General features: G+C 35.3%; 1 protein-coding gene across 10 annotated transcripts in view; it reads left to right on the forward strand.

Moving 5' to 3' along the window:
* LRBA (LPS responsive beige-like anchor protein) overlaps positions 1 to 24847 on the forward strand; it is a 749961-nt gene that overhangs the window by 195690 nt on the left and 529424 nt on the right. For all 10 annotated transcript variants that reach the window (XM_015101368.4, XM_060400971.1, XM_060400970.1 and 7 more), the window contains exons 31-33: positions 4604 to 4734; positions 19466 to 19544; positions 21593 to 21726. In XM_015101368.4, coding sequence (XP_014956854.3) covers positions 4604 to 4734; positions 19466 to 19544; positions 21593 to 21726 — 344 coding nt within the window. The remainder of the gene's footprint in view (positions 1 to 4603; positions 4735 to 19465; positions 19545 to 21592; positions 21727 to 24847) is intronic.

The following is a 24847-nucleotide window of genomic DNA, read 5'->3' on the forward strand; positions in this document are numbered from 1 at the left end:
GTGATCTGGAAGAAAATGTTGCTCTCTCTTTGTTGTTACTCAATTAAAAGAAATCTTCAAAAAAGTCTCCCTAGTTCAGGTAAGAAAAAGAAAAGTCAGCAGTGTTTATACTTTCTATCTGTGGAGGCGGCTTAGGAAAGTTACTTCTTTCTCATTTGTAAAATGGGGCTAATAATATGAAGTGCTTACCTCTCGGGTTGTTAGTATAAATAATCCCCTCATGGTGGTGGTAGTTTGTTGTAAATGTAAGTAACACAATTCATATATGTCCTTAGCATAGTGCTTTACAGATACTAATTATTAAAGTTGGTGAGTATAAAGAAAAAAAGCTATAATATGTGGAATTTTATAGTTTAATATTTCATTATAACTTGAAAGTTTGGAAAAAACAGCTTGCATAATTAAAGGATTTACCTGTCTTCTGCTTTTTTTATGCCAAAAAGTTTGAAGTGCTTTTTCTTAAAATTGATGGCGTATATCAAAAATTCAGTCAAGGATTTCAATTTCTTTTAAGTAGAACCTTAAGCTGTAGGATGAAAATGATGCCATTTTATTAAAATTTTAAGACAGGGTTTACTAATCCATTTGCTCAGAGGTTAAGAATCTGCTTGTCAGTGAGGAGATACAGATTTGATCTGTGGGTCAGGAAGATCCCTTGGAGAAGGAAATGGCAACTGACTCCAGTATTCTTGCCTGGAAAATCCCATGGACGGAGGACCCTGGTGGCTGTAGTTCATGGGGTCACAAAAGAGTTGGACAGGAGTTAGCAACCAAACAACATTGCTAACAGTTTAGATTTACACTTTTATACATGATAAGTATGGTAGCTTAAATATACCCCTGTGTTGAAGATTTTAGTCTTTTACACAGGAAATTTATAATTTATAGTAATAAAAACAGTAAAGGGAGTGAAAATATCATGAAGTTTGCCTCCTACTTAATGTCCTTCTAAGTGAATCTTTGTGATTGAATTTTCTTTGTTTTTATGTGGCCCAAAGCTAAAGCATTATATTGTTACTTTCTCAGAGGTGATTTGAAACAAACATTGAATATGGAAATTGAGTAATTCTATTTTTCTATTATGTACTAGGGAAATTGCTAAAGAATTCAGTTTTTCTGTTTCTGAGCAGACATATTTTTGTATTTTAGTAGCTGTCTATGGGGTCGCACAGAGTCAGACATGACTGAAGCGACTTAGCAGCAGTAGTACATATGTATTAATAATTTTAAATCTTGGAAGCCTTTATTCTCATTGCTGATAGATTATAATATAGAATTATGTTTAAATGTTAATGTAATTGTGGTGATGGTTGTATAATTTTTGAATATTCTAAAAATCATTTAATTTTATACTATATATGAATAAATTAAATTATATGGAATGTGAATTATATCTCAATAAAACTTAAGAAACTGGTTCAAATTAGAGGCCCTTGTTTAGGTAAACCTAGAATTGTGGGTCAGTTCTGCCATCTACCTTGACAATTACTTTTACTTTCTGAACTTTACTTTTTCAGTTTTTTAAATGAAAGTAATAACTATGTTAGGATTATTTTGTGAATTGTGTAGTAACTCGTGACATATTATCAGTGCTTAATCTTAGCATTCATAATGATTTGTTAAGTTTATATGATAGGATCATGTACTGTATGTATTTATTAAGTTTGTATAATTGGATCATGCAAGAACACAAAGAATAGTGAACATCAGCTTGGCTGTCTGGGGACACTTAACCTTTGGGCAAGGTTTTGGAAGGTGAGAAGGAGGATTGCTGGCAAACAGATGAAGCGGAAGGAATCTTGGTAGAGGAAACGGCGCGTACAAAGGATTGGAGTTGTGAGATAATGTACATGCTTAGTTCAAGAACCATAAGAGCATATTGCAGACGTCCGTAAGGGATGCTAGGTAAATGTAAATTCATATAGGAGCCCACACTTGAGACATGTTTGGAATGAGAATGTGTGAAAGATATTGGACAATAAATATTTACTGAACCAAGTTATAGCTGTTATTCATGATCGAAAACGTTACTAATGGCACTTGTTTGAAGGGACAGAAATGAGGTCAGGTTCTTTCGTTATCTGTTATTAACTGTGCCATCTTTGACGAATAGAGATTTTGTGTTTTACGAGACATCTGTGGTAAATTTTTCATTGTTGCTATCTTTTCACCATTCTGTTAAACATACAGAGAAGTTCAAAGTGTTGTACAGTGAACATTTAGTGACCTGTCACTGAGATTCTGCAACTAGCCTTTATTTGTTTACTTCATTGTACAATTCTCCATATAACCATCTCTGTATCCATCAGTCTTATTTTTTTATGCATTTCAAAGTAAGTTGCAGGCATAAGATCACTTCAGTTAAGGCGCGTACATCTCTAACCAGAGACCAATACAGTTTTTTAAGGTAAAGTGTACAGACTATGATAGGCACAGATCTTAAGTGTGCCATTTTATGAGTTTTGACCTCTGTAACCTAAATTTCCAGTCAAGTTGTTCTCAGTCTTGAAAGTTCTTTAATGCTCCTTCCTAGCTAGTGCCTGTCCCTCACAGGCAATTGCTGTTGTATATTTTTTAAACAACAGATTAATTTTGCCTTTTCTAGAACTTCATGTAGGAAGTTCATGAAGGACTTAAATCCTTACATCCTTAAAGGAAATACAAAATGTGTGTTCTTCCGTATAAGGCTTCCTTCAGTTAACATAATGCTTTTGAGATTCATACATGTTATGTTAATCAATCAGTAGTTTATTTATATTACTATTATTCCATCCTATATGTATACCACCAAATTTTAATTCATTTTTCTGCTTAAAGATTCAGGGCTATTTCCAGATTTTGGTTGTTATCAGTAAAGCATTTCTTAATGTTATTGTATCTATTCTTTATGGTCTTAAGTTATCGTGAGGAAATTTCTAAGAGTAGAATTGCCGGTACATAGGGTAGGCTTATGGCTTAAATTTCAAATATAGAAAAAACGGTTTCACTTTTCTCAATACTAAATTCTGTCGCTCCTATCAGTACTTGGCTCTTGTAGAGTAAACCAGATCTTGCTAGTTGTTTCTTTTGTGAACACATGTCAGAGTAAATCCTCCATGTTCATGCCTCTCCCGTCAAAATAGCTTGCTAGCAAATAAATAGCTACAGAGTTTCTTAAACAATAGGCTTGTAAAGTTTTGCCTGTAGCAGGTAATGGGCAAAGTACATTTTGTATTGTTTTGTGAGTGTGCTACCAGCACACGTGTACACACACACACACACGTGCACACATGCAGAGAGGGGGTCGTCCACTCCCCCTAAAGTCAGTAGTCTTCATGTGACATGAGCTACCATGATTTCAGCACAGCATTTTGGATTGAGGGCTCAGGTGGCTGTTGCTCCTATTTTTTAGTGTATAGTTAACATTGGCAGTCACCCTTATAATGAGGTGCCGCCAGCTACCCCCAAGTACATTGAATACGCCATGCCTAGCGCAGGAGAACTGGATTTAATTGGCGACAGTGTTTGCTGCCGCATGATAGGCACTGAAGTAAAACAGAACCTATTTCACTTTGTGTTGTCTCTTTCTGATGTAACAATGCAAACAAAATGTATTGTTAAAGTATTGGAATTACATAATTTTCACTTCTGAATGCATTGATTGGGATCAAGTAACTTTATTTCGAAACAGAATAAAGCTGTTAAGGGAATACTTGAAGCTTGCAGTTACAATATTGTCAACAAAAGATGTGATTAAATAAATCGAATGTTGAAGACTTTAGGCTTATGGTTAACACCAGGTAATTAAAAGTAAGCACTGCTGTGGGAGTGCATTATATATCAGCTGTCCTCTTTACCTCATTAACTGGGTTTTTGCATGTTTATGGAGCTAACTTCAATTAAAAGTGCCTTTTACGTTATGCCTAATAAGGTCTTTTAGTTACTATTTTGGCATAACGTATTACCCTTTAATTGAAATTGGTATATTATAAATACCTGTGTTTAAATAATACAGAGATGAACAAATTTGATTAGTTGATATTTTTATATCTAGCTTTTATGTGTATGCATTGTTTTTTCTTTGTAATATTATCACAAGATAGTCTTTGAGGGTTGAAAAGTAAAAGTTTGACTGTGTACATGTTTAAAAATTGTTAATGTCTGCATTTTCTTACTTTATAAGATTTCTAAGGTTTTATCATTTCAACTTACTGGTGCTTTGAGATTCTTGCAGAAATCTGTTGAGTTTTCTGCTTCACTTCTGAGGTTAAAAAAAAGTTACTTCTCCACATGAATGCCATATTTCCTTTTTGTATATACCTTTGGTTATATTTTAAGTTGGATAATTAAAGATGATTTTAAATTTAAAGAGTATAGTAAATATAAGTTTAAATGTTAACATGTATTATCATATTTTCATAGAACATTATCTTGATTCTGAAAAGGAAAGAATAAATTAATGTGAATACCACTGAAGTGATTTCTCATTGAGAGTGTTTTCTAAATTGTACATCAGAATAGAGATATATGGCAGAAAGAAGTTGGTTTCCTATTTTCTGTTTTGAAGTTTATGTAGTTGTGTGATCTTCTATATTTTAAAATCTGTGTATTTTCTTTATTACAGAAGTGTCATCGTTGCGACAAAAAAGTCAGCAGTCTTACCTTCCACACTCACAGGTACACCTACCAACGCTGTTAGTGTGGTTTCTTCAGTAGATTCAGCTCAAGCCTCAGATGTGGGGGGAGAATCACCTGGTGAGTTTGTTACCAGTGATTACAACAAAAAAGTTCTTAATCTCATTTTAGCAAAGTTTAGGATTGTTGATTAAGTAAAAAGTTTTGTAAGGCGTGTTTTAAATGATTATACTTTTGTATTGTTGATTATTTAGTAATTTTCTGAATAAATTTGAGCAATATGAAATAAATTAAATCAAGGATTTCAGTACTTTTCCCACTTAAACGTAGTAGTGTGTGGTGAATTGGATGCCGCTATTTGTGTGGATGAAAGAATGAGAGATCTATTAAAATACTTTTCTTGCTCTTGAGTTGTATATAGGTAGTGGTTAGTATGAGAAAGTTTCGGTGAAATTTGGTCTTTGAGTCTGGTTGTCAATTGCCAGCTGTTCATGTGGTATCCAGTGCTTTGCTCTCTCTTGCATAGTGTCTGAGTTAGATACTTGGGAGGGGAATGCTGCCTTCGAGTCGTCATTCAGGTGTTAGTCTTGGTAGTTCAGTAACTCTTACTGCAGTTTGATTTTTGTCCCAGCTCTCTTTCTATATTCCTTCCAAAGTCTTGGGTGCAAGACCTTAAATCCTAGCAGTTTTTTAGAAACTTAGTGATAATACTGGGTGAACTTGAAGACTCTGTGATATTAAAAGGACCAAGTTATTGAGTAGGAAATGGCAACCCACTCCAGTATTGTTGCCTGGAAAAGTCTATGGACAGAGGAGCCTGGCAGGCTACAGTCCATGGGTAGCAAGGAGTCAATGCAAATGAGCAGCTGAGCACAAACAAACAAGGGCCCACCGTAATCCCGGCTGATCTCATCTCAAAATCCACAATCACAGGTACAAAGATTGTTTTTGTAAATAAAGTCCTCTTTTTAGGTTCTGGGGGTTACAACTTGGGCATACCTTTGGGGCTGCTATTAAACCTGCTGCAGTCTATAAGAAAAAAATAGACCAAGTTAAAACAAGGGGGATATTATTTTATATAAATAGTATTTTTCTGTGTTGTGCTATTTCATTAAAAAAAAAAAAAAACCCTAAACTAAAAAACTAGAAAAAAATTAATCCCCCAAAGGATTTATTCTTTCTTGTTACTCTAGGATGAGATTAATAAAAAATAGAAGGAATTTTGAAAGAATGAGTAGGTGGGCTGTATTAAAATCAGAAATACTGTTTTCTCCTCATCTTTTGGGACATTTCAGGCCTCCTATCCACTGTTCTACTGTTGTTTGGTAAGCAAGTATATTTCAGAGAGTTTCGCTTCGAACTTGATATTTCTACTAGCCAACTGTCAGGGACATTTTATTTTTCCTTTCTGTGTACTACATAGCACGTGTTCTAGAAACAAAGACTAGGATTGTTTATTTATCGTCCCTGGTTTTTTTTCCCCCCTTTCATTGTAGTTATTTTACTTGTGTCAACAGAAACATTTTTTCAAAAGTTTAAATGTGATTAATCCTTTACAACTTTCTTAGTGTTGAGTGATAGTAGAAAATGCTCACAGTAGGTTAAATAAAATATTACATGCAACGCTTTACATGCTGTGTGATAGTAAATATTTGAAGTATGTATATATTTTTTTATATATGAAAAGCAAGGAAATGTACACTGAAGTTACATGATTTTTTCCATGAATTACTGGAAATTTTGATTTTTGAAAATTTTAATTTTAGTATATTTTCCAAAAATTTATCAGTAATCCTATATTATTTTGGGGCTTCCCAGGTGGCTTAGAGGGTAAAGTGTCCACCTGCAATGCGGGAGACCCTGGTTCAATCCCTGAGTCGGGGAGAACCCCTGGAGAAGCCAATGGCAACCACCCCGGTACTCTTGCCTGGAAAATCCCATGGACGGAGGAGCCTGGGAGGCTCAGTCCATGGGGTCACAAAGAGTCAGACACGACTGAGCGACTTCCCTTCACATATTATTTTTATACTTAAGAAAAATAGTTGTTGAAGAAAAATGTTTACAAGGAAACTAAAAGCTGCAATGGTAGTAGACAGCCTTGTGCTGTCTCATTTTTTGTTTTATTAAAACATTTAAGCAAAGTAATAGACCTTATTGTTTAGATGTTTTAGGCTATAGGAATGGAAGGTAGAGAGTTCCCGTATTATACCTTCTTAGTTTTACCCCCTCTTCATTCCTGTGTCATTAATATCTTGCAGTAGTATTGTATATGTGTATATTTTTCATCATTCATTGTCTTAGTGAGAAACTATAAAGGAAAATAAGTATAGTACTCTAGCAGAATTTCTTTCTTCTTTATTGTTCCATTATACTCTGATGTGTGTTGTTTTTTTTTTTTTTTAATTTTGGAGAAGAAGCAATTTGGTGATCTGTTTTGGACTGGTTATGTACATTTCTGTTCTTTCACCTCTATCAAAAGGCCTTAAAAAGAGTCAACTGTGATTTTTCTAGACCAGCCCCCTGTTGGGAAAAAGGCAGATGTTACTAACATCTATGAAACTTTCTGCCATCTTTTAAATTCAGTAATATTAATTTCTGGTAACTTCCTAGACCATATGTAGTAAGTTCATTATTTTCATCTTATTTTGAATACAGTGCCCTTTAATTTCAGTTTATGGGACAAATTAAATAGGATCTGAGTTTTAAAAATTTGTGCAGTCTTTGTCTGACTTATTTCAATAAAGACAGAAAAAGTGTTAAATAAAAAAATAAATAACAGGGATACAAGGGAAAGAAAAAAATTCCTGTAGTCTTCAGAAGAGATAAATAGAAAGAAAACTGATATATGGGTAATATTTAATATAAATAGAAAAAGGCTGAGTTATAGGTAATATTTGACAGAAAGGGGGCTCCCCAGGTGGCACAAGTGGTAAAGAGTCCACCTGCCTGTGACCCCTGAGGCAGGAAGATCCCCTGGTGTAGGAAATGGCAACCCACTCCAGTATTCTTGCCTGGGAAATCCCATGGACAGGGCAGCGTGGTGTGCTATAGTCAGTGGGGTTGCAAGGTGAGAACACACACGCTGGTTTGCTATTTAATATAAAACAGTATGATGAATTTTTTTCTGAAGCCATTTTCCAGTAATCATTATCATGTAAAATACTCATCCTGAAGAACCATGTGCAGAATGACAGAATAATTTTCCATCTTGAAGACTGTTATAATTGTTGGATGTTGCTCTTGCTCAGTTGCTAAATTGTGTTTGACTCTCTGCAACCCCATGGACTACAAGCTTCCCTGTTCTTCACCATCTCCCAGAGTTTGCTCAGACTCATGTTCATTGACTTGGTGATGCCATCTGACCATGTCATCCTCTGTGGCCCCCTTCTCATCCCGCCCTCAGTATCTCCCAGCATCAAGGATCTTTTCCAGTTGGATCTTCACATCGGGTGGCCAAAGTATTGGAGCTTCAGTAGCAATCCATTGAAGAAATATTTAGGGTTGATTTCCTTTACAATTGACTGACTTGACTTTCATGCAGTCCAGGGGACTCTAAAGAGTCTTCTCCAGCACCACAGTTAGACAGCATCACTTCTCCAGCGCTCAATCTTCTTCACGGTCCAGCTCTCACATCCATACATGACTACTGGGAAAACTGTAGCTTTGACTGTATGGGCCTTTGTTGGCAGATAGCTGTTTCTGCTTTTTCATATGCTGTCTTGAGTTTGTCATAACTTTTCCTTCCAAGGAGCAAGGGTCTTTTAATTTCATGGGTGTAGTCACCGTCCACAGTGATTTTGGAGCCCAAGAAAATAAAACCTGCCACTGCTTTTCACTTTTCCCGCTTCTATTTGCCTTAAAGTGATGGGAACGGATGTCATGGTTTTTTGAGTGTTGAGTTTTAAGCCAGCTTTTTCACTCTCCTCTTTCATCCTCATCATGAGGCTCTTTAGTTCCTCTTCACTTTCTGCCATTAGGGTGGTATCATCTGGATATATCTGAGGTGGTTATTTCTCCCAGCAGTCTTGATTCCAACTTGTACTTCATCTGTCCTGGTATTCCACATGATGTACTCTGCACAGAAGTTAAATAAATAAATACTTAGGGTGACAAAATGTAGCCTTGATGTACTCCTTCCCCAATTTTGAACCAGTCTGCTGTTCCATGTTCATTTCTAACTGTTACTTCTTGACTTTCATACAGATTTTTCAGCAGACAGTTAAGGTAGTCTGATGTCCCCATCTCTTTAAGAATTTTCCACAGTTTGTTGTGATCCACACAGTCAAAGGCTTTAGTTAGTGAAGCACTCTGCAACCAGGTGATAATTTACCAGTTTCCCCCCGCTTATTTGAATGTTGTATAGTTTATGGTGGTCGTATTTCCCAAATAGTTCCCACTGTCTTCCATCTTGGAGTAGACTTTCTAGTAGTTTCCTTTTTCTCTCTAGCTCCTATTATGTAAAAATTGATTCATTCTGAGTCGCTGTAAGTTGTTTATTGATGGTGGTCTTTAGTTCTGCCACTTGTTTTGATACCTTTTTCCTCTTCCTTTGTCACTAGGCTCATGTTGTCACTTACGTGGTATCGTGATTTTAGTTTGTTGCTTCTGTTCCATTCCATTGATTGCTGCCGTGAACGTTATTGCTTTGATAAGAAGTCCTGTTTCTGACTCTCCTCAGTTCAGTTCAGTTGCTCAGTTGGGTCCGACCCTTTGCGACCCCATGAATCGCAGCCCGCCAGGCCTGCCTGTCCGTCACCAACTCCTGGAGTTCACCCATCGAGTCTGTGATGCCATCCAGCATCTCGTCCTCTGTCGTCCCCTTCTCCTCCTGCCCCCAATCCCTTCCAGCTACAGCCCTGCCTTTCATGCTTTTGCCTACCATACTTCCCTTATAGTCTGTTCTCTTTTCACCTGGAATCCAATCAAATAAAGAGATATTTCTGCTGTTTATAGTTTCAGTTGATAGATTTTTTTTTTTGTTTTCTTTTTGGTAGATCTCTTGATTTAAGTTATTTTCCATTAAAAAGTAGGCTATATATAGCATATTGAATCTTATTATCCTTCTGATTCAAACAGGATTTGGGGAAAATGATTTGTGGATGAATTGATTGTTATTGTGATTACGTGCTGGGCTGGGCAGTATATTCTTGTAAATCTGAGCAAGTTAGATATTGGTCTTGGGTTTGATCATGGATTATTTTCTTTATTTGAAAGTATAGTTAATATCTGTCCCTGTAGACAATAAACCTGTGCCTTGGGATGACTTCAGTTCTCAATTTTATAGTGAGTCAGCAACAAAAAATGAACTGTTCATATTCAATAATAGTTGTTGGTAAATAAAAATATGCTTGATAGTAGATTAGCAAAAATGGAAGTTTCCTTGGAAGAAATCATGGGACTAGAAAACATAAAACATGAGTTTTGTACCAGAAAAGTTTAAACTATTTGGAAATTTTGATATCAAAATGTGATTGCTGTGTTTTATGTGTGGCACAATTAAAGAGAAACTAGGACTGGATCCCAGAAAAAGAACTGGAGCTTGTCAACTTATGTGAGGTCAGAGGCTTTTCTGTTAAAACATTACCTCCAAAATCATTTTGTGAAAAATAAATTTGTAAATAAATTTTAAAGCAGTGTATGTTATTCAGATGATGATCAGTGTTCAAATTTCAGAGTTTGGTTTGAATAATATTTCTTAGCTCTTATAGCATTTTATTAGCAAAAACGTTTAATATAGTAATGACAGATCTTTCGTAGTAAGTTGTAAAATATTCATCAGAGAACAAAGTATACCCTTTGTGTATGGGTATTTGTTTATAAAGAACACTAAAAGAGAAAATAGAGGTTTTTAGAAATATATCAAAATTTATAGATTTTCAAATTACTTATTGGTAAAAGTTTAATTGCCCAGACTGCATGTTAAGATGCAATTACTCTTTATTCAAATATCCTGTGGTATTTTTCAAATATATGTGATTGCAAAGCATAAGTGATTAAAACAGAATTGAAGTAAGCCCAATGAAGGATCTAAATGAATTGCTCTTAAGTACTTTAAGTGCTGAGTCTTTGCTAATTTGCAAAATTCAATAATCATACCTTTATTAGAATATTAGGCTCTATATTCTTTTTTATCAGAGCCATGCATGTTATTGATATGAATTAGAATGTTTATTTTTAATGTCAAAGGAAAATACTTGGTTCTTCACTTTTATAATATTTGACCCAAGAGGCTTATCTTTACTTATTTAATAAAAATTTCTTTCATTTAATGAAGAGTTTAAACTGGCATGTAGACTGTCCCTCCTTGAATAGGTCTGGAATGGGTGGGGAGGGAGAGAGGGAGAAAAGGAGAGAGGATGCAGTTGAAAAATACAGTGTTTAGGGATTAAATATTGGCATTTGTTTTAATGAGACTTTATTGCAGAGGACATTATTTATGTAGACCCTTAGGGACCTTGAATAAACAATTGGCTATTCTCTGGATAGATGCTAGACAGATGATCTATTTACATTTTCCTTTTTGTTCTTTTGAGTATCTGGAAAAATGTCAGTTTGAAGGAGACAGTTTATCAGTGTAAGGGTAATGAAAAGATAAGTTAGTAGCATTTCACAGGTTGGAAGTAGCTTTTGAATTTACATGTGTGATCACTTGTTAAAAATATTTTTATTGTTAAATTAGTTTAAAACAAATTTGTTGTAAATTTATGATTAATCTGAGCTGAAAAAATACAGAATGTATTTGGAAGTTACATTTTTCTGTCTAGTAGGAATGAAGGACACCTGGTGTGAATTTTGTGTTTTTTTTCCTTAAAACTGTTGCTGATTGATTCATTTATCTTTCTCCATAATATGTCTTCTTGTGATTTAAAAAGTTTAGTTAAAGAAAATCCCTTTCTGCTATGTGTGAAGTCACTCAGTCGTGTCCGACTCTTTGAGACCCCATGGACTGTAGCCCGCCAGGCTCCTTTCTGCTATAGATCACAATAAAAAAATGTTGGTTTGAAAATTGACATTATTTCTAGGGTAGTATCAAGGAATTATTTTTGTTACTTTTTTTTTTTTTTGATCCCTCAATGCTCCTCATCTTTTGCAAATTTTGATATATATTTCAGCTTATTAAAATCAGATTCAGTTTGGACAGTTAAAGCTAATGTTTTAAACTATTTTGTGAAGCTTCATACATTTCTTGAGACTTTTTACGTCTATCTCTATTTTTAACTAGATTGAACCTTATTTGTTCCTTTTTGTCAGCTTCAGAAAAGCTCAAGAAAAGATGCCAATTAGTTCTTTTAGAGAAAATGTCCAACATACTCTAAATAAAGATGGTCTTTAAAAACTATTGCTAAAACAGCTCAGAAATATTTCATTAATCACTGGTAGCAGAAATCAGTGGCCAACCATGATTGAATGATCATATTGCTGTCAGGAATCTAGAAAATCGCAGGTATCATTAACTGAGTGTAATAACAGTGTTTGGTCTTCGAAGTACTTAATGAATGTTCTGTGAGAATAGAAGGATTGGTCCTGACAGAAATAAATATTTTCAATTTCACTTTATCTTGACTTCCACTTTGAAATTTTATTTTCAAAATGCAAGACTGGAAATCATTTGGCAGTGAAAATATGGGAATTGATATATGTACTTTAAAAACTTAGTCAGTATGAAAAAAATGTGTACTTCATTTTAAAATCAATCCTATGCATTAAGACAGATTCTATTCAATTTGTTAGTTTTTTATGTAGTGATAGTTAGCTCTCCCTTGAGCAGGGTGGGGAGTATGGCAAGAAGGTCAGCAAGAAACTAGAATCTTAATAAAAAGGAAAATCAACTCTAATTATCAATGGAAGAGGAAGAAAATGTGTTGTGGTGAAGAAAGATTCACTCTGGATAAGTTCATCTTGTAGGAGTATGCTCACTCTGAGAGCGACGCTGGGTAACTATCCAGAGGGTTAACTGGGAAGATTGCTGAAGTACCCGCTCTCCAATAAAACCGTCCACATCTCCCAATGCTTCTGTTTGGCTGAGACCTGTAATCAGAACTGCTGATTATTGATCACATTCTCCCTAAAGACCAATCATGTTTCTCAGAAGGCCAAGTTATCCCAGATCTTTACTGTTTCTTAATTAGTTAAATCTACAAAACCCCTGATTAGAGCCTGGCTTTGTTTATCTATACCCAGAATTAACTTTGCCTTAGTTGAGTGAGCAAGCTGAATCAAAGTACCTGGATAAATTGAAGTAATCCAGGAAATCTTGGGAATGGTATGAGGCAGTGACAGGCTATGGAGGACAGTGGCTAGATTTACCAAATGTTTATGGCTCTTTGTTTTTTATACTGATCTGATAAATGAAACTGTTGGCAATCCACTTTTTATAGCAGTGAAATCTGGGATTGGGTTCTAGATTTTTCAAAAGAATTTACCTTTCATCTTAAGTTTGTATGGGGAAATTGGTAAAGGTACTTCATGTTATAAGCTTCATCTCATTTATTTACCTGCACGACTGAACTGAACTGAACTGAACTGAATGGCAACCCACTCCAGTATTCTTGCCTGGAAAATCCCATGGATGGAGGAGCCTGGTAGGCTACACAGTCCATGGGGTCGCACAGAGTCAGACACGACTGAGCGGCTTCACTTCACTTCAGTGTCACATGAATAATCATTGAACAATTTGGGTGTCTTTTCAGCCTCAAGTACAGACTAAAGGGAAACATGATAACTTCCTTTCAATGTTTTGAAGGTGGTCCTAGAATAGAAGAGTAGGAAGGGAAACTGTCACACATTGTATGTTTACTGTGGTATAGGTTGTAAGTACTTTATTTATTATTATTATTTTAATTTTTAGTTTTACTTTATTTTGCTTTACAATGCTGTATTGGTTTTGCCATGGTTCTAAGTACTTTAATCCTTGAAATAATTCTGTGACGTGAGTATCCGTGTTAATTTTTTAGATGAAGTAAGTAAAGCGCAGAGAGCTTAAGTAACTTTGCCCAAGGTCACACAGTAAGTGACAGAATCCTTTCTGTTTTCCCTAAACATTTAGTCTATAACCTCTTAAGGGTAGTTGTTATCAAACAAACTGAGCTTATATTGATAGAGCTAGGATTCCATTTGAAAATGCTTTGGTTGTGGGTGGCTGATGAGTGGAGTCATAAAGAACAAGATTCCAATGAAAATACTCAAAAGATCAGAATAGTCAATTATGTTTCTTGTTTTGTTTCCTGTCAATTGGGGAAAATATATTCAATTTTATTAATAATCAAAGAAGTGGAAATTACTTTTTTTTCTTTAGGGCAGTTTGACAGTGTGTGAAAGTGAAAGTCACTCAGTTGTGTCCAACTCTTTGCGACCTCTGGGACTGTAGCCTTCAAGGCTCCTCTGTCCATGGAATTCTTCAGGCAAGAATACTGGAGAAGGTAGCCTGTCCCTTTCTCCAGGGGATCTTCCTGACCCAGGGATCAAATGGGGGTCTTCTGCTTCATAGGTGGATTCTTTACCAGCTGAACTACCAGGGAAGCCAGTGTGTATCAACAATTAAACTTTGGGCTTATTGACTTTAGGAAGTTACTTCAAGGATATAAAGGAGTGCATATAGATTTATATAAGCATATACAAAACATTATTTATTGTAAAATATTGGGAACAACCAAATGAGTGTCCCTGAATTTGAGTTGATCTGATATTTCCTCTTGATTAAAATCATTATATTTCTCTGCTAGGACTGTTCTGGGACAGAGAAGGAAAGAATCTAATCATATGGTGCAAAATTTTCATTTGTTAAAATGACCACTTTCACCACTTGATTAAAGTATAGCTGCCAAGTTCCTATATTATAGAGTTGTAATTAATAACTCTTTTGTCTTATATAATGTCTTTGTCTAATATATCTTTTGTCAAGATATACTTTGAAGTTCTTTAAATGCCCTGTTTTCCAGATTGTTAATTTTATCAACAATCAGTTTTATCAGCTTGGCTTCATGGCTTCCTGTTTTATTGGATGCGTTACAATCAATTACTGTTATTCTCATGCTCAGATTGTCTCCATCTTGGTAGGTGCGAGTCCCTTTAAGCTGGCCCCTTTGCCACTGTGACATATCCTGTCATTCCTTGGACATTTCCTTGCCTTCTGAAATGCAAAAGTAGATGTTTCAAGTTCATTGTGTGCTTTTCTTCCACAGATACTAAATCAGCTGTTCCTGGTTTGTCTGTATAGTGGGGTGTAGTCCTTAGAAGCCAGGGTGCATGCAGTTAGGTGTTAGATGCTCTCAGGTCCTCTCAGTGGTCAGGCTAGGGACTGCACTCTATCGATGTGTATGTTAATGAGAGTATGTGTTTTATATACAGGCATACCTTGGAGACCACTGCAGTAAAGTGGCTATCACAAAGTGAGTCACATGAATTTTTTGTTTCCCAGTGCATATAAAAGTTATTTACAGTATCCTATAGCATTATGTCTAAAAATACCATGTGTATACCTTAATTCCATCAGCAGATGAATGGATAAGAAAGTTGTGGTACATATACACAATGGAGTATTCCTCAGCCATTAAAAAGAATACGTTTGAATCAGTTCTAATGAGGTGGATGAAACTGGAGCTGATTATACAGAGTGGAGTAAGCCAGAAAGAAAAACACCAATACAGTATACTAACGCATATATATGGAATTTAGAGAGATGGTAAGGATAACCCTGTATGCGAGACAGCAAAAGAGACACAGATGTATAGAATAGTCTTTTGGACTCTGTGGGAGAGGGAGAGGGTGGGATGATTTGGGAGAATGGCATTGAAACATGTATAATATCATATAAGAAACGAATCACCAGTCCAAGTTTGATGCAGGATACAGGATGCTTGGGACTGGTGCACTGGGATGACCCAGAGAGATGGTATGGGGAGGGAAGGAGGAGGGGAGTTCAGGATTGGGAACACAGGTACACCCGTGGCAGATTCATGTTGATGTATGGCAAAACCAATACAATATTATAAATAAAAATAAAGTAAAATTTAAAGATAACATTATTAAAAATGCTAACCATATGAAGCCTTCAGTCATAATAGTTTTGCAATAATAACATCAAAGATCACTGATCACAGATCACCATAATAAATATAATAATAAAAAGAAAAAGTTTGAAATATGAGAATTACCAAAATGTGGATTTTTAGATGTGATGTGAGCAAATATCATTGGAAAAATGGTGTCCATACACTTGCTTGATGCAGAGTTGCCACAGATCTTCAATTTGTAAAAAGCACAATTTGTAAAAGAATGCAGTTATTGTGCTTCACTTTATTGTGGTTTTCAGATATAGTGTGGTTTAAAAATATTTCTGAAAATTAACATTTTTTTTAACAGATTGAAAGTATGTTGTAACTCTGTGATGTCAAATGGATTTTTATGCACTGGGAAACCAAAAAATTTGTGTGACTTGCATTGTTGTGATATTTACTTTATTGCCGTGGTATGGAATTGAATCCAGAATATCTCCAAGGTATACGTGTCCTCAGATGATATTTTACAAGTGTTTCTCCTCTAGTTGCTATAATCTTGAGGTTGTAGATTGTCAAAACAGTGAATTCAGAGAGTTACTGCATTCCTCCTCCTTTAGCCATTTACCAAATTGCAGACTCGGTTCTGTTGCTTTCCTGATTTTATCCAGTTTTCTCACAATTAGGTCTCAACTTCTAGTTAACTACTTGTTAAGATACCTTAGTAAAATTCATTGATTTAAGAGATGTTATCATGTGGGAGAATGTGCATCTTATCAAGATGAAATAGATTGTTATGGAAAATAATTCTTACTTAGAGATTTCTTAAATTCTGTTTCTTTTAAAATAAGCCCATGATTCCTGTCTTTTTCTCTGATGACTTTCTCTAAAGTCTGTATCAGTGTCCTCCAATGAAGATCCTAGCAATAAACCTTTGTTTGAATAAATTAATTCAGTGAGGGAGAATGTAGACAATGAGGAAACTTGTGACGTCTCCGGGAAAACGATTTATTAAAGGATTTGAGTTTGTATGTAAGTGTAGAGAATATAGTCTGGAAGGATATGTTTCCAAACTGCCTCTAGTGGCTGCCTTTGGAAAAGGACTGGGACTAGGAGGGCTTGTACAGAACATTTCTGAATGTAAAAATCAGGATGTATCCATGCATTGGGTAAATAAAATAATTGGAAAAAAATTGATAATTTGAGTTCAGGGTTATGGAAGTGGGCCTTTCTTCTGAATTTGGAACTGTCAGGAAGCATGGGTAATTTTGATTTTAGGTATCCTAATTAAGTCTTATCTAGACTCATGGAAGACTTGATGGAGCCTAAAGCTCTAATTGGTAAAGAAATAGCAGTCTTTCATATTAGAGTTTGGGATGTTTGACCATCTTTGTTATGTTATGGAGTTCATGTTTTTGTCTTTTGGGACATGATTACAGAGTCGTATTTTATGTTGGCACATCATAGTTATGACATGGCATTGTTTGATGTTGCTGTTTTATGAAATGGTTCATAGTCAGCAAAAGAAGACCATGACCTAGTTGTAGGTTCTAAAGCCAGCCCTTAACCACCCCAGGGCCTAGTTGACATTACAGCCAGCTCCCAGATGCCAAAGAGGCTGCTTTTCTACCTTCTCCCCTATTTCTACCATCTTTCTTTCTACATGCTGGATGGAAATGTCTTCTTCTGTTTCCCTCTTATCTGTCTTTCTGTCCACACCACTTTGTCTGCTTTAGGTGTTTCTAGTGTGCCCACACCTGAGGTTCTAAGAATGGATCAAAAGCAGCAGACCTCTGATAGTGGATTCTGATAGATTCCAGAATTCTTCAAGCCTCCCTTCCCTCCTTGTGTGTAAGCTCTGCATCTTTGTTTCCTTTGCTTCGATATGTCTGTTGCCTTTCTTGGGCTGTCCCTGTATAGAATTGTGGTGGGATTTCAGTCTGCTCTAATACTAACTTGGCGTCCTTTGAAGACCTTGTTTTTAGAAATGGAAGTTTCACTTCCTGGAATGCCAGTGCGTCTCCTGCATGCATCCCCTCCATGTTGTTAGGATACCCTCCCAGCTGAGTGCCAGTGACTCTTGTGACCCTTGTGTTGGAGAGAGGCATTTAACACCGTGTTTGTCCTCTTTTCTTCTTTCACCCTATTGTCAGTCTTAGAAAATGAGCCTTCTGTTTCTTCAGGTCTTCCTCCTAGCTTAAATTAAATGCTTTTCTATCTCATATATTCTGATTCTTAAATGGGAACTTTATTTTTCCCCTACTTTTGTGAACTTTTTAGAACTCTTCAAGCCTCAGTAAATTACCATCCAAATTAGTCTTCTGGACTTTTTCAAAACTTCCTGTATTCTGTGTTGTTCATTCTTTGACTCTGTCAGAGTTAATTTCCTGGTATTTATTTTTCTCTTTCCAAGTAAGATTTATAAGCACAGTTATTTTTGGAAAACATAAAGAAGTTAGCTCTGTATAGGGCAGGATACTGTGAACAGTTTGTACTCTAAGAGGGTGAGTTGGCCACTGAGCAATACAGATAAACAAAAATAAGGATATCTGGGAGTGTTCATTGGAGAGCAAAATTAGACCATGGGAATTAATTTTATATAGTAGTTTGAACAAAGATAGGGACATAAAATTATAGGAAATGGAGAGGGAAGAATGACCTACTAAAATCTGGGAGATGGTTTGATTAAGGGAATGATTTTTGCAATTATAAACTGAGAACCTTCTATTTTGTTACTTTATCTAGGTATTTGAGAGAGATGGATGAAAAAGATGTCATCTCTGCTTTCAAAAATATTAGTGTATGAGGGAGAAGGACATTTAAAAAATCAGTTGAAATATAGTGTGACAAATACAACATCAGGTTATGTCCTAATTACAGTGAGGACACCCAGGAGGGAGTGTATGTTCTGCTTGTATCACTTAAGAAAGACTTCTCAGTTGATTATTGCGTAATGTTTGCTGAACTCGACTCAGAAGCGTTTAAAGTATCGAGCAGAAGTTATTTAGTGACTGCATAGAGACAGTTGTCATGGTAATGAGGCATACCTATTTAAGCTAAATTTGGAATTAGTGGTTTCTCCTTTTTGCTTCAGTTTTAAGAAGTTTCTGCTTGTGTATGTCCTTTGCTATTTGATGTTGAACGGAATGAATCATGATCCCAATTGAGTGATTCAGAATTTTCTATTACTTCTTCAGCTGATGGTTGCAAAGACTCCTTTATGTGAGAATTATATATTAAATGATTCAAGAAAAACCTTGTTAATTGGTAGATTTTAATGTTATCCAATTATGTTGTTGTTTACTCTGTAAGTCATGTCTAGTTCTCTTATAACACCATGGATTGTAGCCTGCCAGGATCCTCTGTCCATAGGATTTCCCAGGCAAGAATACTGGAGAGTGTTGCTGTTTCCTTCAACAAGGGATCTTCCCTACCCAGGGGTCAAACCCACATCTCCTGCATTGCAGGCAGATTCTTTACCAATGAGCCACGAGGGAAGTCCCATCAGATTATAATAGGCATTAAAAATGTATGGGTGTGTGCATGCCTAGTCATGTTGGACTCTTTGCGACCCCATGGACGGTAGCCCTCCGACTCGTTTGACCATGTGACTTTCCAGGCAAGAATGCTGGAGTGGGTTCCCATTTCCTGCTCCAGGGCATCTTCCTGATGCAGGGACTGAACCCGCATCTCTTGTGTCTCCTGCATTGGCAGGCAGCTCCTTTACGAACTGTGCTATCTGGCAAAATGCACCTGGAAAAATGCAGTATCGTATGTTTTGTTTTGTGATTTGGTATCAAGATACCTTTTTTGTTTGAACTCTTGTTCATCCCATAAATGGTTATTTTCTCTTATAGGTGGTAGATCATCTAATGCAAAATTACCTGCAGTTCCAACAGTTGGTTCAGTTCCACAAGACCAAGTTTCAAATATGAGGTATTCAAGCTATTAATTTAGATATTTGTGATATATTCCTTTTGATAACTCTTAAAATATCTAGCTATAATTTTTTTTAATTTACTTTTTTTTTTTTAAGTGACATTTAGCGGCTTGGGAATATTTTAGAAGTTCTTCCTGAAGGAAGATGAGGTGTAAAAGATTCCTGAGAATTAGCTATTTGGGATCAATAAATGCTAAATGGATAACAAATATTTAATTTCACAGGTAGTTAATAAATGCTAAATGGATAACAAATATTTAGTTTCACAGGTAGTTAGTAACTGATGGCTTACGTTTCATATGATTGTAGATTGAACATTTGGAATTCATTGTTCTTCCCTAGAAATGCTGAAATAAGTTTATGTTGATATTGAATTATAGGTAGATTTTTACTGTCTGTTATCTTGTCTAGTTAGGAATATGTGTTTCAAGTTCTAATTTAGAAGGCTGTGAATATATTTCACCACTAGAGCCTTTGTGGCTAGAGTCCTTGATGTATGCCTTACCACAATTGGAAAATGCAGAGCATTCTACAAATAAAGATACTTGGGTGCTACAAGTGTAGGCTCATAGTTGTGATATCATCCAGGGATGAGAGGCTCCATGAAATCAACAGAGAGGAATAGTATTAGGTGGAACACCTGGGAAGAGGTGGTTGTTGACCACAGGAGTTTGCAGCAGCTTACCTGTTGATAATTTCAGTAGTATCTCTTGTTACCAGTATAAATAGGAAGTACTCTTTGTAGGAACAGTAAATAAGTAGTGACTATTTGTATACATGTTTGGTTCATAAGTTAAAAAGTGAAATTCCTGAAATGCAGGGCATTTTTTTTTTAAAACTCATTCAGTTCAGTCGCTCAGTCGTGTCTGACTCTTTGCGACCCCATGAACCGCAGCACGCCAGGCTTCCCTGTCCATCACCCAAACTCATGTCCATTGAGTCGGTGATGCCATCAACCGTCTCATCCTCTGTTGTCCCCTTCTCCTCCTGCCCTCAATCTTTCCCAGCATCAGGGCCTTTTCAAATGAGTCAGCTCTTCGCATCAGGTGGCCAAAGTACTGGAGTTTCAGCTTCAACATCAGTCCTTCCAGTGAACACTCAGGACTGACCTCTCTAGGATGGAATAGTTGAATCTCCTTGCAGTCCAAGGGACTCTCAAGAGTCTTTTCCAACACCACGGTTCAAAAGCATCAGTTCTTCGGCGTTCAGCTTTCTTTATAGTCCAACTCTCACATCCATACATGACTACTAGAAAAACCATAGCCTTGATTAGATGGAACTTTGTTGAGAAAGTAATGTCTCTCCTTTTTAATATGCTGTCAATATTGGTCATTTAACTCATTAAATATGTATATATGTATATAGTTGGATATGGATCCAACCAACTGCAGACTGAAAATGTTGAAAAGAAATTCCTAGAGAGTTCCAAAAAGCCAAACTTGAATTTGGCTCACGTTGGCAACTATGTATGTATGTGTATGTGTGGGGATATGTATGTATCTGTCTATAGATATGCATAGTCATAGTCAATAGAAAATTAGATAAAAGACTGATAAAATTTGATAAAAGATTTGATAAAAAATTTTCCATAAAGTTCCAAAAAGCAAAACTTGAATTTGCCTCACATTGGCAACTATTTATTTATGTATAAACGCATGTGTGTGCATATATATATAAATGCACACACAGGAATGCATATATATATGCATGGTCAATAGAAAATCTGATGGAAGGTTGTTAAATTTTGATAAAAAAGTGTTTTTGGTTGTCATGGGGCCAAAATCAAGTGCTCTGTACTAGCCAGTTAAGACTTCTAATAAGAGCTGATGTTTGGAATGGTTGTTAGCCAGGTTGCTTGTGAGGACTAGGGGTGGCAATGTACAATAGGATGAAAGTGGATATTCCAGGCAGAAGGAATGATGTATATAGCAATAATGAGTCATTAGATGATTTTCAGTTTTTCATGTAATTTTACATTTTTACGGAAACTCACTTTAAAAAGAAAAAAATTGATCAACAATAATTAATAGTATCTTTCCATTAGCATTACAGAAAGGCTCGAACATGCTTTGGAAAAGGCAGCTCCTCTTCTGCGAGAGATATTTGTAGATTTTGCACCTTTCCTTTCTCGGACACTTTTGGGTAGCCATGGACAGGAACTGCTTATAGAAGGAACAAGTAAGTCATTTTTCTTTCTTCACGTATGCATTTAAATTTCAGGGCTTAAAACTGAAATGAATAATAAAAGAGGCATGAGGTTTTATTGTTTTTGGCCTTTGACAAGGCTTCTCATGGAGTCTGTACATATCTTTAAAATAATATGGCATGGCTGATATTCTAATCTGTTCAAGGTTTTTTAATCACTGATTTGAATGAGATTTGTATTCAGCAGGTTTCTTACTGTGTGTTTTGGGGAACAACAAAAGAAAACTTATTGAATACAAAAAGTAAGAAATGTTTAATACATTAAAATTAACCATGAAAATTGAGAATTCGAGAGACTAATGTTAACAGCAACAAGTGATGTATTTACCTGAGATTTTACCTGAATTTGAGATTTATATAAACAACAGTGTATTGCCACATGTTGTGAAATTGAGGAATGCATTATTAGTCTTTACTAGTGGAGTTCTGTTCTACGAATAAGGAGAAAAAGCAATGGTATTTTCCCTGTCTTGCTTGTATCACACCTAGATTACTTATCTTTTCTAGATAGGGTACTTTGAGATGCTCTCTAGATAGTGTGGAGAAGTAAATTGCTGTGCAGATTGGAAACCATCCATTTTTGGAATGGATGGAGAGGTAGTGGGGCTTTGCTTTTCTCTTTTTTAAAGCATGAAGCGCTTGTCAGATTAAGTGTTGTCTAATATTCAAGAAGTTAACTCAACCAAGTGAAAGTTGTCTTATCCTGAATTTCTCAGACAGTAGAAACCAGTTCAATAGAGATCAGCTTTGCAAACAATTAGATTTATTATTTGAGCTTAACAGACTGACTTCAAAACACCAGTCTTCATTCCCGTAACTAACATTTTGTAAAGGACAAGCTAGAGGACCTTCATCACTGATCATGTCAAATTGATCCTTTCATTCAAAAGTGTTTGTAGTGCATGTTCACTAAATCTGGCTTGTCTGTGTACAGGTTTGATGTTTTATGGATAAGACATATATTCTTGTAAAGCTGAAAAATCATGGGAAAGCACAATTATCCATACTCCAGTATCTTTAAACTTAGCTTTAGTTATCATGACTTTTTGTTGTGCAGTCAGTCACTAGGTTATCGATGCAATTTCTTAAAACTTGTGAAGAAAAACCCTCTTTTTATAGTAATAAGGATATAATGATAATGAAAGTTATAGATAGGTTAATAGTTCAAGATATCCTTATCTGAGTGTTAACTATGGGATATCAGCACTTTATTTGGCTCTTAAAACATAAGAAATAGTCATTAGCTGATGTAATAATTTCATCATCATCCCTGCTGTAAATATGTATTGGGTTGGTGATGATTGATATCATTTCTGTATAGTCAAGGAGTAGCATTGAATTTATGTGGGAAAAAAGTTCAGGGTTTAGAAACATTGAACCAAATTTGGGGTAGAAATTTACTCTGTCTGCTGAAGGATATAATTATTTAGCCAAGGACTGTTTGACCTAATGAAGTAATAAAATTTGAAAGGAAGTGAATTGATATATTGAAGGAATTCACCCTAATTTATGCTTCATATATCAAACATTTATTCTATTAAAGTGATATGACAACTTGTTAATTACATTTCATTTTATAATGCTAGAATGAATGTATTAATTATAACCTTTAAGTATAGCAATAGATTTTTGCTATTTAGTTGATGTTTGAATTTATAATAGACCCAGCACAATAGGATCTTCTTAGATACTCAAAAGTATTAAATTTGACAATTCTAGATCCTTAAGCAAAATTTAATTTAGAATCAACTTGCTATTGATAAATTCTGATAATATGATAAAAAGGAAGATGATATGCTTTTGATCATGTATAAAAAATAACTTGATCATTGCCTGCTTACTGGATTGTGTTCATAAAAATAACAAATAAATCTAAGAGTTTTATATAGCAAATATATTTTGAATTGTGAGGAATCCTTTGGGTGGTAGTTTTATGCACTGTAAAACAGAAAAGTTTTGAGGGGGAGATTGTTGCAGCATGGTTCTGTTGAAAAAGTTTTGAACTAAAAAATGTCAGTAGAAGGGATATCTCTGGTGGTCCAGCAGTTAAGACTCCATGCTTCCACTGCAGAGTTTGATCCCGGGTTGAAGAAGTAAGATCCCACATGCTGCGTGGTGCGGCCATTAAAAAAAAAAAAGGCAGGCACCTTCAGTCCCTGTTGGTCACTAGCTGTGTGACCAGGTACTTGAAACCTTATTACTTAAAAATTTTAAAATTATTTTTATAAATAATTTTAATGAACATTTAAAATATTTACAAAGTATGAGTTGCAGTATTTATGAAGTTACTATTGCTGACTACCCAGACCATCTTTGTTTTGCCATAACTGTTATATCCATCTCATTTTGTTTTCCTTTCATCTTTAAAACAACCACAGACATCATGTAATTTCACCTCTAAATAGTTATAATTCATGTAAGAAAGATACTTTCTCACATAATCATAATTGCTTCTCTTACACCTAATAATATTAATAATAATTCTATAATATCCTTTAATACTCAGCCCGTGTTCAGCTTTATTTAAAGAGAGATTTTTATATAATTGATTTTCTTCCAGTTAAGATCAAGAAAAATCATTTTTTTCATTTGATGTGTCTGTTAAATCCATGCTAATGTCAAATAGTTTCCCAGTATTCCTTGGTTTTCATGTGATTGACTTGTTGAAGAAATAGGGTTGGTGGTTCTGTAGAATGTTAACACATTTTGGGACTCTATGGCTATTCTTGGTGACGTCATTTAACAGTTTCTCTAGTCTGTGTGTTTTCTGATGGCTTGAAGTCTAATTAGATGTGATAATTCATGTTATATCATGCCTAGAGACATATTTTCTGATTGGCTCAATTTTAGTAGTATTAACCCTCCTTTTCAGGTAGTTATAACCCTTTGTAAGAACTGATGTTTTATTGCTTTTATTGTTTTTAAAGAAGTCTTCCGAAAACAAAAAGATGATTACTTGTAAATAAAGTTTGTTCTGACAGTTACCTTAAGTGATTTCATTCGGCACTTTTTATAAATCTAAGGTTCATTATGAGCTTTTTGTGATCTTAATTTTCCTATATGTTAAAAACATTTTGCTAATTATCATTACTCA

This window comes from Ovis aries, chromosome 17 (genome assembly GCF_016772045.2).
Source record: "Ovis aries strain OAR_USU_Benz2616 breed Rambouillet chromosome 17, ARS-UI_Ramb_v3.0, whole genome shotgun sequence".
NCBI lineage: Eukaryota > Metazoa > Chordata > Mammalia > Artiodactyla > Bovidae > Ovis > Ovis aries.